We start from the raw sequence: 13,609 nt of genomic DNA, 5'->3' as shown, positions 1-13,609 counted from the left end.
ATGTTTCTCTTCCTTACAGCCAAACAGAACGTATTATCTTGAAGATCCCGAAGGATTCGCATTGGAGTGGTGTAGAGCGATCGAGAACACGCGAGTCCACTACTACGGCCTGCAGGAGTCCACCACCACCGCTTAAACAGAAGACTGAACCCAAGATCGTTTTGGATGGAACCCAGTAGGAAAGTATGTTTCATCGTAAAACGGTAAATGTTGTCCGCGATGTGCGATCACCGAACTTGTGGTACTCGTTCGTGGCCAGACCAGGCGATTATACGTATACACATATACATATTACATACATATAGATCGTTTGTTAGCGTGTAACTTGTCGTTAAGGGAAATAATATTCTAGGATATGTTAGCATTCTAGCGCGCGTACCAAGCGTTTCTGTACAGCTTTATGATAAATTTTCTAGATAAAATTCAAAACGTTGTTAATTATATTTCGGATGGTCCCGCGAGAAAATGTCGGGTATAGGGGCACCGATAGGAGATACGTATTTCGAGATCATCGTGCAGCTATCTTATCGTCATTTTTCACCCAAGTTCGCTATTTATTATCGACCTCAGAAGTACCTTGAACACGGTGCTGCACGATGTATTTCTAGCACGACGAAACACACGAGGAATAGCGAAATTTTTAGCCAAGGTTTTTAACTGTGTGTACTCGCACACAGAGTTGCTGCTGACGCGTGACGAGGTCGCCTGTTGTTTCCTTAAAACTACCCTAAAGTTGTTTCAATCGTTTGAAGAAAACGAAATTCGTTATTGATCATTGACGCGTAATCGGAATATCACGGTCAAAATTCCTTCGAGACTTAGAAAAATGAGAAAACGAGAAGACTAATTATGCTGTTACGAGTATTTGACGCGGTTCAAAGCGCAAGGCTAATTTAGGCGGCCGTCGATCGTTCGCGTTCTCAGCAGCAGCGTATTACTCTGTTCCAAATATAGCCAAAATTACATAGAAAATTGCTGGAGAGTTGTTTAAACCGTAAACCACAGCGGTGATCGTGGGGAGAGGGTAGTCTCTTCGCATCGACGGGTAGTCTCCGCTGTCGGTCACGCGAATCTAGACGTCAATTTATATAGTCGAAGTTAACCAAAAAATGAAAACTTTATAAAAGAAATGCGGCGGAAGACAACGTAATCGCTTCGCAGCTTTAAGTCGTGTTTTTACGTCGCCTGGAAAGGGATGCCTCGGAATGGTTGCGCGTTTATTCCGACGTTATCCCTTGCGCTCTTCATCTACAGTATTCTCTTCTCGTTGTTCGTTGCCCCGTGTTTTTTCCCTTCTCGGTGCGTTGTAAATATTTAGCGCGATTTTCACGAAGAGACAGGCTACGTAAAGCGCATATATTATTAACTCTGTATAAGTACATAGGTCCCTCGTATATTATATACATATACGTAAGTACAAAAATCGTTGTCAGACCGCTGCATTTTTCTCCCTCTTCTATCGTTCTTCGTTTTTACTTAGCCCGTATTTTTCCTCCCCCCCTTTGATCGCCAATCTGGCCCTCGCGGACTCGATCGAACAATGTGTGTACAGCCGGGAACTAGGACAACATTTAGATTTTAATCGAAAGGAGAATGTTTAGTAATTGTTTAAGGAGCTGATAAAACGTTCGTTGTAAAAAAAATAGGCAAAGAAGGAGGAGCGGTGGAAATTTCGGAGGAAAACCGTGTATTTCCTCGTCTTGCGAAAGACTTGACAAACTTGAACGTGACCCTACGAATTAAGTAGATAGAATCGTTTAAAAGAGGATAGCTTTAAGAGAAGTAGTAGCCCCGTTTAGATACGAAAATCACACACATTCACACGCACGCACACACACACAGAAGCATACCACCAGTACACATCGACCGCGTTCAGACTAATTATCGTTATCGTTCATACTATTACTCTAATTTTCTAGTATTTAGCGCAACATTACGAATTATTGTTAATGACGTTAATTAACTGCTACGCCGTATTACCAGCATAAGTATTTTTCTCCCCTCGTAACTGTCGACGTATTTAAGCAACCGATGATTCTCTATTTCTCGTTTCTTTTCCCTTCTTTGTTTTATCGTTTCGTTTTACTTTTTTTTTTCCACGTGCGATTTTTCTTAATTTATTGCTCCGTATTCGTCCCTGATTATTTATTTTTTTATCGTTTACGTTCCCTCGCGTCGTTCACGTAGAAGTTACACGCCAGCCAGACTTTAGTTAGTACTACTACCGCTACCACCACTGCGACTATTATTACTAGTACTACTACTACTACTATCGCTATTATTATACTATTACTATTTAATATTATAGCGCCGTTCTCTGTTGTGTACGCACCTATACGCATGCGCGTACGCTGGGACTTCCCCCGCGTGTATACGTACGCACCTATACGCATGCGCGTACGTCGAGGCGTCCCCCGCGTATACGTCCGTACGCAATCTATGTTTATATGCGTTCTCGTTCTATAACTATACATATTATTAGTATATTGTCTTTAGCCGTAACTCTAGGTAATCTGTAAATAATACTGCCTCGTTTATCGTCGACGCATCGTGGCCCTGTTCGATTTTTAGCCGCGCGAATCAGTCGTAGCCCGTTCTGTATGATAATATCTGTATATTACCTATACATAAATATTCTATATATATAAAGAGGTATATATATAAGCACATATATACGTATACAGTTATATAAAATATTTATGAATTGTGAATAGTAGTTAGGGAAAATCGTGTATAAACGTTCGTTCTTAGGTTTTAGGCCAAAAGACGCGCTTAGGTTTAATATATTTTGTTGACGTTATCGTTGCCACGACTGAATCGCGCGATCTTCCTCGTTGTTGTACTATAATGATAAAACCAGCTTCCCTAACTTTCTTCTCGCGATACCTTTAGAAGACTTAAACAGGGTATTTGGAGGAGGATCCGGTGAAATACGGGGGTACGATCGTGGTGTCTGCGACGCCACCGCGAGTATGCTCGAAATAATGGTGGTTCGTTTTACGGATCGGCATTGTCCTTGTGCCCAGTGGCTTTCCAAAATGACCGCTTTTGGCGTGCCACGCACGGTGCTTGCGGGCGAAAACGGGACGCACAGGCTCGACGATCGTCTCACAAATCTGTTCGCCGTTTCTTTCTCTTTGACTATAGTGAGAATCGATCGCGAGAAGGAACCGGATAGTTGTTGGTCCTCCACTTCCTGTTCCCACGTTTCCCTTCCCGTTCCTTCGCGGAGAACAGGGCCCCGATGGCGTTCGCTCGATAACAGCAAACACAGTCTTTCTGTCAAAACGAAGCACGCGGGTGTCAATGATGTTTGCAAAATTTTAGAAGCGTCAGAGGTGTTTTCCCGACGACGCTTCGATCGTTCACGGCAATGCCCGACCAAAGTTCCTCGCTACATCGACCAATTGCTGCTTCATTTTCGATGAAAGAATGTGTCTAGGCACCGTTTCATCGATTCTCGACTCGTTGATCATGGATCGATGACACGGTTGCTGATCACACAGAGACGTGTTTCCACTGTTGTAAACTTTGCAGGTTCTACGTTTTATGCAGACGTTGCAAACTTTCGTGTGGGTACGCGTGTATTTTCTTCTTTTCATTTTTCCTGAGCGTCGGCTCCCTTCAACCGGGGAAAGGTGGTCGCTTTTATTATAAAATAGTTTTCCGTTAATTTTTGGAGACTGGTCTTTTGAGATTCCTAATCCCCTTCGAAGGCGGCGCTTTACCTCCGTTGTATTATAGTTCACTTAATACTTTTAGCCGAGCATACTAAATCTCTGAGCGTATATTTGTTGAGATACGTTCGATGCGAACAAGCGATAAACAAAACTAGCTAATTTAATTTATATATATATATATACTCGCGAGAGGGAAGAACGAATACTTAAAAACAACTGCGAGAAACATGTGTAAAGAAAATAATATGGAAAAAGAAACGTTCGGACACCACTAACGTTAAGAACTTACACGCAAGCAATAATAACAAGGCCTTGCGATTATTCGAATGCCTACCGTTTCGGCGTAACAAGGACGGTTCAACTATTAATTGCAGTATTACTAAATGTATACAGACTAAAAGAGTACACTTACACGCCAACACCAACGTTAATGGTTTTACTTATACACACACACTAAATACTTCACATCGGATAAGAAGACTCTTGTAAATAGTTAGCACGTAATTGATATCATAGGCGACAAGACCTATTAACATCAAATTTATTTATAGTAAATTTTCCGAAATACCGTATATCTGTGTTATCAATTAATACAACCTTTACCATCCTATCGACAATGTGTTATGTTTAAGAAATATATTTAGTGGAAGGATTGCAATAAATTCAGGGTAAGTATATATAGAATATCGTGTATTCACACACGCTGCTTGTTACATCATAACATTGTTTAGTATTCTAAAATTATAACTTTGTCAATATTAGCACTGTGAATTTGCAATGTTTTATTGTTAAAATGTATTGCACAAGAATATATATTTATTACTAAATTTATAATTTGGGAAATTATAGGATAGAAACACACATGTAATTAGTTGGATAAATCATTGATTCTTATTCAAATTAATTCCTGCATTAAACTTATCATTAATCTATATTCATACCCTTTCGATCCGACAGATGAACCAGCAAGTGCCGTTTCAAATCGGGCATATTTTTCGGAGTGGCTGAACATTTGTGACACTTCAGCGGAGTGTTCAGGTGTTGAGCACTGTCCTCGGATTTTAATCTTTTAAGTTCACCTTTCTCACGTAACTGATTGCAAACATCTGCAATCGATAAACGGTAAAATTTACATTTATTCAAGTATACGTATGCACCTACCTGCCGAATGCAAAAAGAACGGAGTTGTAAACGAATTCCAGTGATACTTTGTTTTCAAGCATGGACTGTTAAAGTCTGTGCTTATTACATGTAAGTGTAACCTGTGCATGCTTGGTACAGCATGATACCCAATGCTGCATTAAATATGATGAAAGCATATGAGACTACTCTGATTATAATGGTATGAAAAAGATATAGTACATACAAAAATTCAGAATCCTTATGTTCCTTAATTAAATCATCAGCAACTTTAGCCATGTGAAACAACAAATCTTCATTCTCTTTTTTAATATGCCACAATGAAGGGATATCTGCTTTTGGTAGGATTAAATAATGATATTGGGCTTTTGGATATTTGTCCTTAATAACAACTATTTTATCATCCTCCTTCACTTTAAGTTCAGGGTCCTCCATAGAAATAAGCAAGCCTGTTGCCCAGTGATGTTTCTTTGGAGCTGTTGCATCAGTTGTGGTCAATTTTGGTTTGCGTTTCATTGTTATTATTTCTTTCCACTTCCTGGAGAAAATCTTCACCTTCAATATTGTATATTCATGTAGAGGAACAAAGTTTCGGCAATTTGTCCGTTAGTTATAAATAACATAATGTATTATTCTATACATACAATAAAATCTAAAAATGCTAACAAAACTATGAATCAATATTATTCTAATTACATTGTAAGATTTTAATTATATCTATTAAAGGAATATAAAAAATAAAAAACACTTACTTTATGTTCTACGAATTTCTAGCTAATCAACACTGTTGTATAAACATCTTAGAGGTTATGTTGACGCGATAACTTTCGCTACTAAATACCAGATCTAAATAAGTGTTGAAAGATCAATTACCCTGTACACGAAGCGATTCTATATGTGCGTGATAATTGTCACACATTTTTTGTTGTTTTTCGTTCTTATCACATTTGTTTACTTTAATTAAAAACTTACGAATTACTAAACAACTCAGACATTTGTTGTATCGACAATGACTACAGATGCAGAATGACCGCATAGGTCTTAGTTCTCGAGAAACATGATTTTGGGGGTCCTAGGTACCCCCAAGTGAAATTAAGTTCGGGTGTACAGAGCACAGTCGGTATGACAGTCATGCCTCTTACCGAAGTAAAGTTGGCGCGAAATATTTTATTATATTTAATGAGATATTCGCAAATAAAAGACAAAAATAATAAAAACAATTTGTAAACTAATTGTCTGACAAAATTGTACTTTAAAAAGAGTTACAAATTACGTATTTTTGAAATTTTATTCCAGCGCCATCTATACAAACACGGCCCAAACTATTCGACAACATACTCCGGCAGTCGGTAAGTAGCCGGCTATCGATCGACAATCCTGCAGTCGGTAAATTGTCGAATAGTTTCCGCCCTTCTTCACATAGATGGCGAAAAAGACGAATTTTTGATCGACTTACCGACAGGTAGGGGTGTAAGACATTTAATTTTGCAACTTCTTATTTTCTAGGAAAAATCTTACATAAGACCACCCGCCATCCCATGTGGGAAGGCGGCGGGGGCGTGTTTGATATTTCGCTAGATCCGGTCGTACCCATCACTATTCCGAACAAATGAGTTTCACGATTTGTTCGCTTTTAGGTCTTGTATTTCGCAATTTGCTTCGGGGTCCCTGACACCCCGGTGGCATAATATCCGTATGCAGCGCCACCGGTACCATTTATGATTATATCCCTAATCTGGGTCTCAGCCGAGGATCCCATTTATTTATATAATTTTATCTCTCATTATAGGCCAAGGCCATCTCAGTATCCCTTATATCCCTGCATTCCTTCCATCCCACCATTCCGTACATTCCTGCATTCTTTTCATCCCTACATTCCTTACATTGCTTCATCCCTTACATCCCTACATTATTATCATCCCTACATTCCTTACATTGCGTCATCCCTTACATCCCTACATTCTTTTCATCCCTACACTCTTTTCATCCCTACATTCGTTTCATCACTTACATCCCCACATTCTTTTCATCCCAACATTCTTTTCATACCTACATTGTTTTCATCCCTACATTCTTTTCATCCCTACATTCCTTTCATCCCTACATTACTTACATCTCTGCATCCCTTATAATAAATATATTATAAAGACTGCTTTGAGTAAGATTCGAGTTTCGCGAAAATTTCGAAAAAACAGCGCCCCCCAGCGGCAGAAATTTGAACTAAAATTTCGATGTTGAATCAGTGCCCCCTGGGGGCGGAAAAAGGAACTAAATCTTGCTCAATTTCTGGCCCTCTGGCGGCAAAAATGCGAACTAAAATTTCGATGTCGAATCAGCGCCCTCTGGTAGCGAAAAAAGGAACTAAATCTTGCTCAATTTCTGGCCCTCTGGCGGCAAAAATGTGAACTAAAATTTCGATGTCGAATCAGCGCCCTCTGGTAGCGAAAAAAGGAACTAAATCTTGCTGAATTTCTGGCCCTCTGGCGGCAAAAATGTGAACTAAAATTTCGATGTCGAATCAGCGCCCTCTGGTAGCGAAAAAAGGAACTAAATTTGTATAAAATCGCAGGCCTTATAGCCGCAAATATTTCAATTCAATTTCAGGAAGGTACTGGAATGTATGGAATGCAGAAATATAAGTGATACAAGGATGTAAAAGATACAGGCAGGTAAGGGTTGCAGGGATGTAAGGGATGAAGAGATGTAAGGAATGTAGGGATGAAAAGAATGCAGGGATGTAAGGGATGAAGAGATGTAAGGAATGTCAGGATGTAAGGAATGTAGGGATGTAAGAGATGAAGCGATGTAAGGAATGTGGGGATGGAAAGAATGTATCGATGAAAAGAATATAGGGATGAAAGGAATGCAGCGATTTATGGGATGCAGTGATGTTAGGAATACTGAGATGTAAGGGATGCTGAGATGTAAGGAATGCGGTGATATAAGGGTGCAGAGATATACTGGAATCAGAGATATAAAGGGTGCAGATGGAAGTAATAAGATCAACACGTTTGTCCTCCTAAGGAGTTTATTCAATAAGCTAAGAAGATAATTACAAATGAAATGAACGTAGAAAATAAAATAAGAGTATATGTATGCCTTTAGCTACCTACATGAAGCTAGCCGGAAGGAATAATAAAATATGATTATTTTTAATTTTATTATTCCTTCCGGCTAACTTCATGTAGGTTGCAGGCCTACCTGCGCCTGGGGGTACCTAGGATCCCGAGATCGTGATCCCTCAAGAGTAAAGGCATGTCCAGTCTTCTTGTATCTGTAATAACTGGTATAGATCAGCTGTTCACTCGATTTAGTGCGCATGTGTGCGCGCATAAGTATTTAAATAAATACCCGCCAATGATTTTTAACATGCAAATCGTAAAATAAATTCAAAGTTTTACAGACGCGTTTAAGGAATCATTGGAAAAAGAAACGAACTACTTATCGAATAACTTTAGATTTATTTATTTACTCAAATGGAAGGCAATCGATAAATTTGCAACAAATAAAAATAAATAACACTCTCTCTAGCAATAATTACGTGATCGTTACTTAAACGTACATCATTACAATAAATTCATAGATACTTAACAGAACTTATACCTTTTCTTTTTCGCATGCTCATACAAAATATGTTCATGTGATTGTTGTATGTGTGTGTATCTTCGCGTGAGTGTACGCGTGTCCATACCTATTTCATTTTATTTCCTGTGTTGCCTTTAGTGCAATTGCACGTAACGTTGTTATACAAGTACATCTGAAGAAAAACTCTATACACAGACGAGTTTTTCATCGTGAAATCTCATCTATCCCGTTATATGTTCTTGTTCGTTTTTTATGTTCTTCTATATATTTTGCATTCGATACACTCTCATACGTTTTATTATACAAACAAAGACACTTTCACGCGTCTCACGACAGACTACCAGATTCGCACAGCCTGACAAATCAATCATCAATAGATTTCATGATTCGAAGAAAGTGAAATAATTACAGGATTGCAATGCTAAGAAACGATTTTTGCTGCGATACGTTTAGAAATAATTCAAAAAAAGAAAAAAAAAAGAAAATAAAGGGATCGTACGTCGTATTTTTTATCTCTTTTGGCGGATTCGCTACCATTGCTTTTACGTTAGATCTTCTTTCATTGTCCCCTAAATTCGTACATGCTAATCCGCCTCACCGACGTCGTATCGACAGCACTCGCGAATCTCGCTCACATATGATACATTATTTTACAACGCGATTAAAAACGTTTATTGTCATGGCAACGGGTGGTAAAATTTCTTTAATGAAGCGATACGCGGTGGCAAGGGGATTTTTGGCACGATTTTCTACCCCGATCACCCACCATGTTCCCTCTTTCTTTCGGCGAAAGCGTTGTGCATTTGTTGGTTTCGTCTATCGCAAGATGGGGATTTAAATGCAGCGTTAGTAGCGTGGTTATAAAGCGACCTACGTGATCCGGTTAATCAATTTCGATTTTAAATGCATGGATTTTGAATGGATACATTACAGAAGACACTGTAAATTAAAGCGTTGATGTCTCAAATATAATGCAATCGAATGATTAATCAAAAAAAAAAAAAAAAAAAAAAAGGACAATGTCCAATAGCGTTACTATTAAACAAAAAGCTTCAATTTAAGAATTGAACATCTTGATTGTTATTGGGGAGTGATCAGCTAATTTAAAATAATATAGCAAGTGGAAAGCTGAAAATTTAAATAAATTATTTCTAACGGGGAACATGGTGTTCCGAGGCCCATGGGATGTTTCTCTGTTGCGTGTGAGAGTTTGGAATGTTGCATACCTTTGCTGTTCGTTTGTGCGATATGGGGTGAACGATGATGGTATGTGTTTGTTTGCCAAATTGCCACTTTCGATCGTGAAATCAAGGGATCACGCCTAATCTACTTGAATCGACAAACAATTCCCTGCACTTAGAAATTGATTTACTCGTAATTGAAATAATATCGCAGATATCTATCGCGCAGAGAAATTATGCGATTCAATCGGTGGCGTTTGAGGGGCGATTGATAATTCTAATGGGGTTTCAATTAGCACCGTCGTTAATTACGTACGCGTAGCGATGGATATTCAGATCTCTCGCCTAGGAATCACTTCGAACTTTATTTGAACTCTGAATAAAATTCGAAGTTCTTCATAGTCCATCGCTACGTACGCTTTGATACCGTTCGACGCACTCGCATACATTTTCACGTATTTTATTCCACGCTCGGTAACACAATACGCATTCACCATTTTCTCTTTTTATTACCGATTTAGGCAGTGCGATCCTTTCTCGTTACGTCGACGTACGAAGCCACTTGGTTCTGCAAAGAATGTCTCAGAAAAATGCGAGGCGCTGTTCGTTTCGCCGCATTTAACATTTCGTAGAGAAAGTTGTATGAAATACACCAACTATACCTTGTTTGAAATATCATACTAACGCCTTAGTAACTTTAAGGATTTTATTGAAACGTAAACGTGTTACGTTTATTGCTTTCGATTTGGCCAATCAAGATTCTGAGACGAATCTTTTCGATTTTGTTGCTGCTCGAGTACAGTGTACAGAAGCGCGGCTCGCGGTACACGCGGTAGCTTCGGTCTCTTTGCTAGTGCGAGTTTGAAAACATGGAATGTCACAAAAAAACAACAGAAAAAAAAAAAGATTCGTAAAAGGGAAAACGAAGAAACAGTAGAACCGCACGACAACCCGACATCGGTAGAATTTTTTGTTCGCAACCATTCCGACCATTTCTATGCGATTATAACTGATTAAAAAGTATGTATGTGTAACCTCTAACATCACATGCTCTGGCTTAGAAAATTATACATAGCTCTGCGTGAAAGCCGTCGAGCACGCTTCTTCCGATTTTTCATTTCCGTTCATCTAATCATTTCTTTTCCGCCCCTATTCTCCCGAAATCTCGGCTTTCGAACGCAGCATGTATTCATTATTTTACATATATGCATATATGTACGTATGTATATGTATACACGTATACATAGATACATAGTTTTACAATCGTTACATTATATTATATTATTCTTGTAAAATGGTAATAATAATTATTATAATAATTAATCCTGATTACATTATTACAGTTGTATATGGTTCTGTTTTTTGGAGCTAGGGAGGGAGGGAGGAGTGGAGGTATGGAAGAGGAAAACTTGGGGAAGCACACGAGAGAAAAACATATACGCAGCATTCCCGTTTTTTCTTTCCCAGTTTAACACACACGCTATTCGCAGTTATTAAAACTCAAGCAACACACCACTGTAGACTGGATAGTAAAAACTAGCTAAGAACGCTCGCAAGGAAATTCTTTGGAGAATTTTGAAGACATCTCGTCGTTGTCGTTTTATTTCCGGTTGCCGGGACGATCGAGTCCTCGTAGCATCTTTTGCTGTACGTTAGATCGATCGGTATAAACGATATCATTTCTAGCTGAAGGAGATACTTGTTCCTAGCTATAATCGATGGAAACGATCCTCGAGATTAACGCGATCGATCTCGTGAAACGAAAGAGCGCGTTGCTTTTTTTTCACCGATCGAGAAAGACCGAAGCGTACACGTATCCGTCGTGACCTTTTTTTTTTTTTAATAAAAATCCTTTAAAAAGTTGAATATATCGCTACGGTCCTCTCGCGATTGTGCACCGCCTTGACGCGTTAATTTGTTTCAATTACTCACCTAGAGTGTCGATCGTGACAATTGTACAGCTATTTTACTCCTAGTTCGTAAGCGGAAGTCTCTCCGCTCGATACGCGAAGCGTAAGTACGTTTCAGTGTTCACGGGATGTCCACGGGGGAGGGGCTGGAATTGCTAACAGAGAACAGAACAGAGGCAAGTATCCGCGAAACGATTCGTTAAAATGCACCAAACGGGTCACAGATTGATCACAACACGCGTAGCACGTGGGCCGACTCTGCCCCGTCGTCTTTCCGCGTTTCGCGATTAGTCTTCCCGGTTTCCCGTTGACAAGATTTAAGTACACAGGGCCGAGCACCACGAGGGAAACTCGGGCTAGGTCGCGAAGTCGACTTTGTCCCAGGTAAGCGACAAATCGGACGACATCTTGAAGTCGGAATCCTCCATGTTGAACAAATCGAACGGGTCCTGACTGCTGGCCAACAACGGATCGTATATATCCGTTCCGCTCGACATGCTCGTGGGAGGTGGTTGATGATTGGAAACGGTCGTGGAAGCGGTCGGAGGTGACTGTGGCATTAAAGAGTCTAACCAATCTGGGTCGTCCATGTCCATGGGCATGTCTCCGATGTCCATCAGTTCCTGTGGCGCTTCCATTTTCACTCCTAGATCGCACTCCAATTGACTGAAGTCCATTGTATCTAGGGTCTCTAGGTCTAGTTCAAGTTCCTAAAGCAAAAGTCAATAAATACGTACATGACGACTTCGACTTTTGACTCGGTTCAACAATGTTGCAGACCCAACGTGGACTTACCTTAAGGTCTAAGTTTGCGTTGTCCGACGAGGTGACTTCCTGCGGGGGTTGAGGATCAGGCGACGTCTGTTGAGTCGATTGAGGACTGAGCAGCATCGCGGTGTCCAGGTCCCCCTCGGTGTTCAGTAGGTCCGTGTTGAACGAGGTGATCTCCTCCTGTTGCTGCAACTGTTGCAACGCAGTGGGTAATTGAATCGAGAACGTGGCCAAAGGCAATGGAGGCGGTGGCGGTGGTGCCGGTGCCGGTGAACTCACGCAATCGCTCTGGGAAACCTCCATCGCGATCGGGCTGATCGGACTGATTGGACTAGCAGCGGTGAAAACCAACGAGTGGGTCTGACTGTCCGCCGGCGCTGTGAACACCAGGTTCTGCTGGAGCTGCCTGTTGGGTGTGGTAGGAGTGGCTGGGTCCTGGGCAGCGCTCGGTGGTAGCTCGCCGTTCTTGATTAAGATCTCCAGCACGTCGTCTACGACTTGACTTTTGATGTGGCTCTTTTGAACTGGTTCGATCTTTACCTGAATGTATCAAGAAATGGATGATTAAATAAAATGAATTAAACTTTCTAAACGAAACTTAAATAAAATATATCCTTACCTTTAGAAGCTTCGCCGCTTCGTCGTACTGAGGCGGCGGTGGTTTGCCCTCCTCAGACGCAATAGCTTGCTGCTGCTGCTGCTGCTGTTGTTGTTGCTGCTGTTGTTGTTGAGCTTGCGCCTGCGCTACCAACGCACTCAGCAAAGAACCATTCAATTTCGTAGGTTTTGGCAGATTGAAAACGATCGCAGCTGGAATCTGTACAGTAGCGCTGTTCTTCGTCTGATTCTTCTTGTTGTTGATCGCGGTCAAAGCCGACGAGTCGAGAATGGCAGTGGTGTTGTTTGGTTGTGCTTGCAAGAACGCGGCGAGGCTTGCCTTCGCGTTCAGTTGTTGGAACGTGGCGTGTTGTTGGGTTTGCTGTTGCGACTGCTGTTGATTCTGTTGTTGCTGTTGCTGCTGCTGCTGCTGTTGATGTTGCTGCTGCTGTTGTTGGAGATGCTGCAACTGTTGCAAATGTAAAGCCAGCTGTTGTTGCTGCATCTTGTTCTGTATGTGTTGCTGAAGCACTAGTTTCTCAGCGTGAACGGTGGTCGGCTGGGTCTGGCGAATTTGCTGAAGTTGTTGCTGAGATTTATACAACTCTCGCTGCAACTCTTCTATTCGCTTTCTCTGCTCTTTGATAATTTCGTCTCCTGAAACACGAACTACATCGTGGAAACACCGACGTGTGTTGTGCTCCCAAAAGTTTCTTTTGGTCTGCTGCAATTATAGATTAATTAA

General features: G+C 40.6%; 3 protein-coding genes across 16 annotated transcripts in view; 1 reads left to right on the top strand and 2 right to left on the bottom strand.

Moving 5' to 3' along the window:
• LOC114875379 (3-phosphoinositide-dependent protein kinase 1) overlaps window positions 1-4,252 on the top strand; it is a 313,058-nt gene extending 308,806 nt beyond the window's left edge. For all 4 annotated transcript variants that reach the window (XM_046285954.1, XM_046285955.1, XM_029185586.2 and 1 more), the window contains one exon: window positions 20-4,252. In XM_046285954.1, the coding sequence (XP_046141910.1) occupies window positions 20-136 (117 nt within the window). In that variant the 3' untranslated portion in view covers window positions 137-4,252. The remainder of the gene's footprint in view (window positions 1-19) is intronic.
• Window positions 4,253-4,353: 101 nt separating this feature from the next.
• Window positions 4,354-5,867, bottom strand: LOC114875389 (aprataxin). Of its 5 annotated transcripts, XM_029185635.2 has the most exons (5): window positions 5,573-5,867; window positions 5,465-5,481; window positions 5,047-5,375; window positions 4,842-4,975; window positions 4,354-4,786 (listed from the first exon to the last, which is right to left on the bottom strand). In XM_029185635.2, exons 3-5 carry the CDS (start codon window positions 5,334-5,336, stop codon window positions 4,605-4,607), a joined length of 606 nt encoding a protein of 201 aa, XP_029041468.2. In that variant the 5' UTR covers window positions 5,337-5,375; window positions 5,465-5,481; window positions 5,573-5,867; the 3' UTR covers window positions 4,354-4,604. The 5 variants fall into 5 exon arrangements, with proteins under 5 accessions (XP_029041468.2, XP_029041478.2, XP_029041450.2 ...); XM_029185645.2 differs by lacking the exon at window positions 5,465-5,481 and having other exon boundaries at window positions 5,047-5,358; XM_029185617.2 differs by having other exon boundaries at window positions 5,047-5,481; window positions 5,573-5,866.
• A 2,394-nt stretch (window positions 5,868-8,261) lies between these two features.
• Window positions 8,262-13,609, bottom strand: part of LOC114877922 (myocardin-related transcription factor A) — a 169,577-nt gene continuing 164,229 nt past the window's right edge. For 6 of the 7 annotated variants that reach the window (XM_029191091.2, XM_029191089.2, XM_029191090.2 and 3 more), the window contains 3 exons: window positions 12,887-13,521; window positions 12,292-12,807; window positions 8,262-12,206 (listed from right to left, as the gene is read on the bottom strand). In XM_029191091.2, coding sequence (XP_029046924.2) covers window positions 11,853-12,206; window positions 12,292-12,807; window positions 12,887-13,521 — 1,505 coding nt within the window. In that variant the 3' untranslated portion in view covers window positions 8,262-11,852. The remainder of the gene's footprint in view (window positions 12,207-12,291; window positions 12,808-12,886; window positions 13,522-13,609) is intronic. The other variant, XM_029191092.2, reaches the window with a different exon arrangement.

This window comes from Osmia bicornis, chromosome 5, assembly GCF_907164935.1.
Source record: "Osmia bicornis bicornis chromosome 5, iOsmBic2.1, whole genome shotgun sequence".
Lineage (NCBI taxonomy): Eukaryota > Metazoa > Arthropoda > Insecta > Hymenoptera > Megachilidae > Osmia > Osmia bicornis.
Note: the sequence above shows the minus strand (reverse complement) of the source record. Positions and strands in the feature narration are given on the sequence as shown.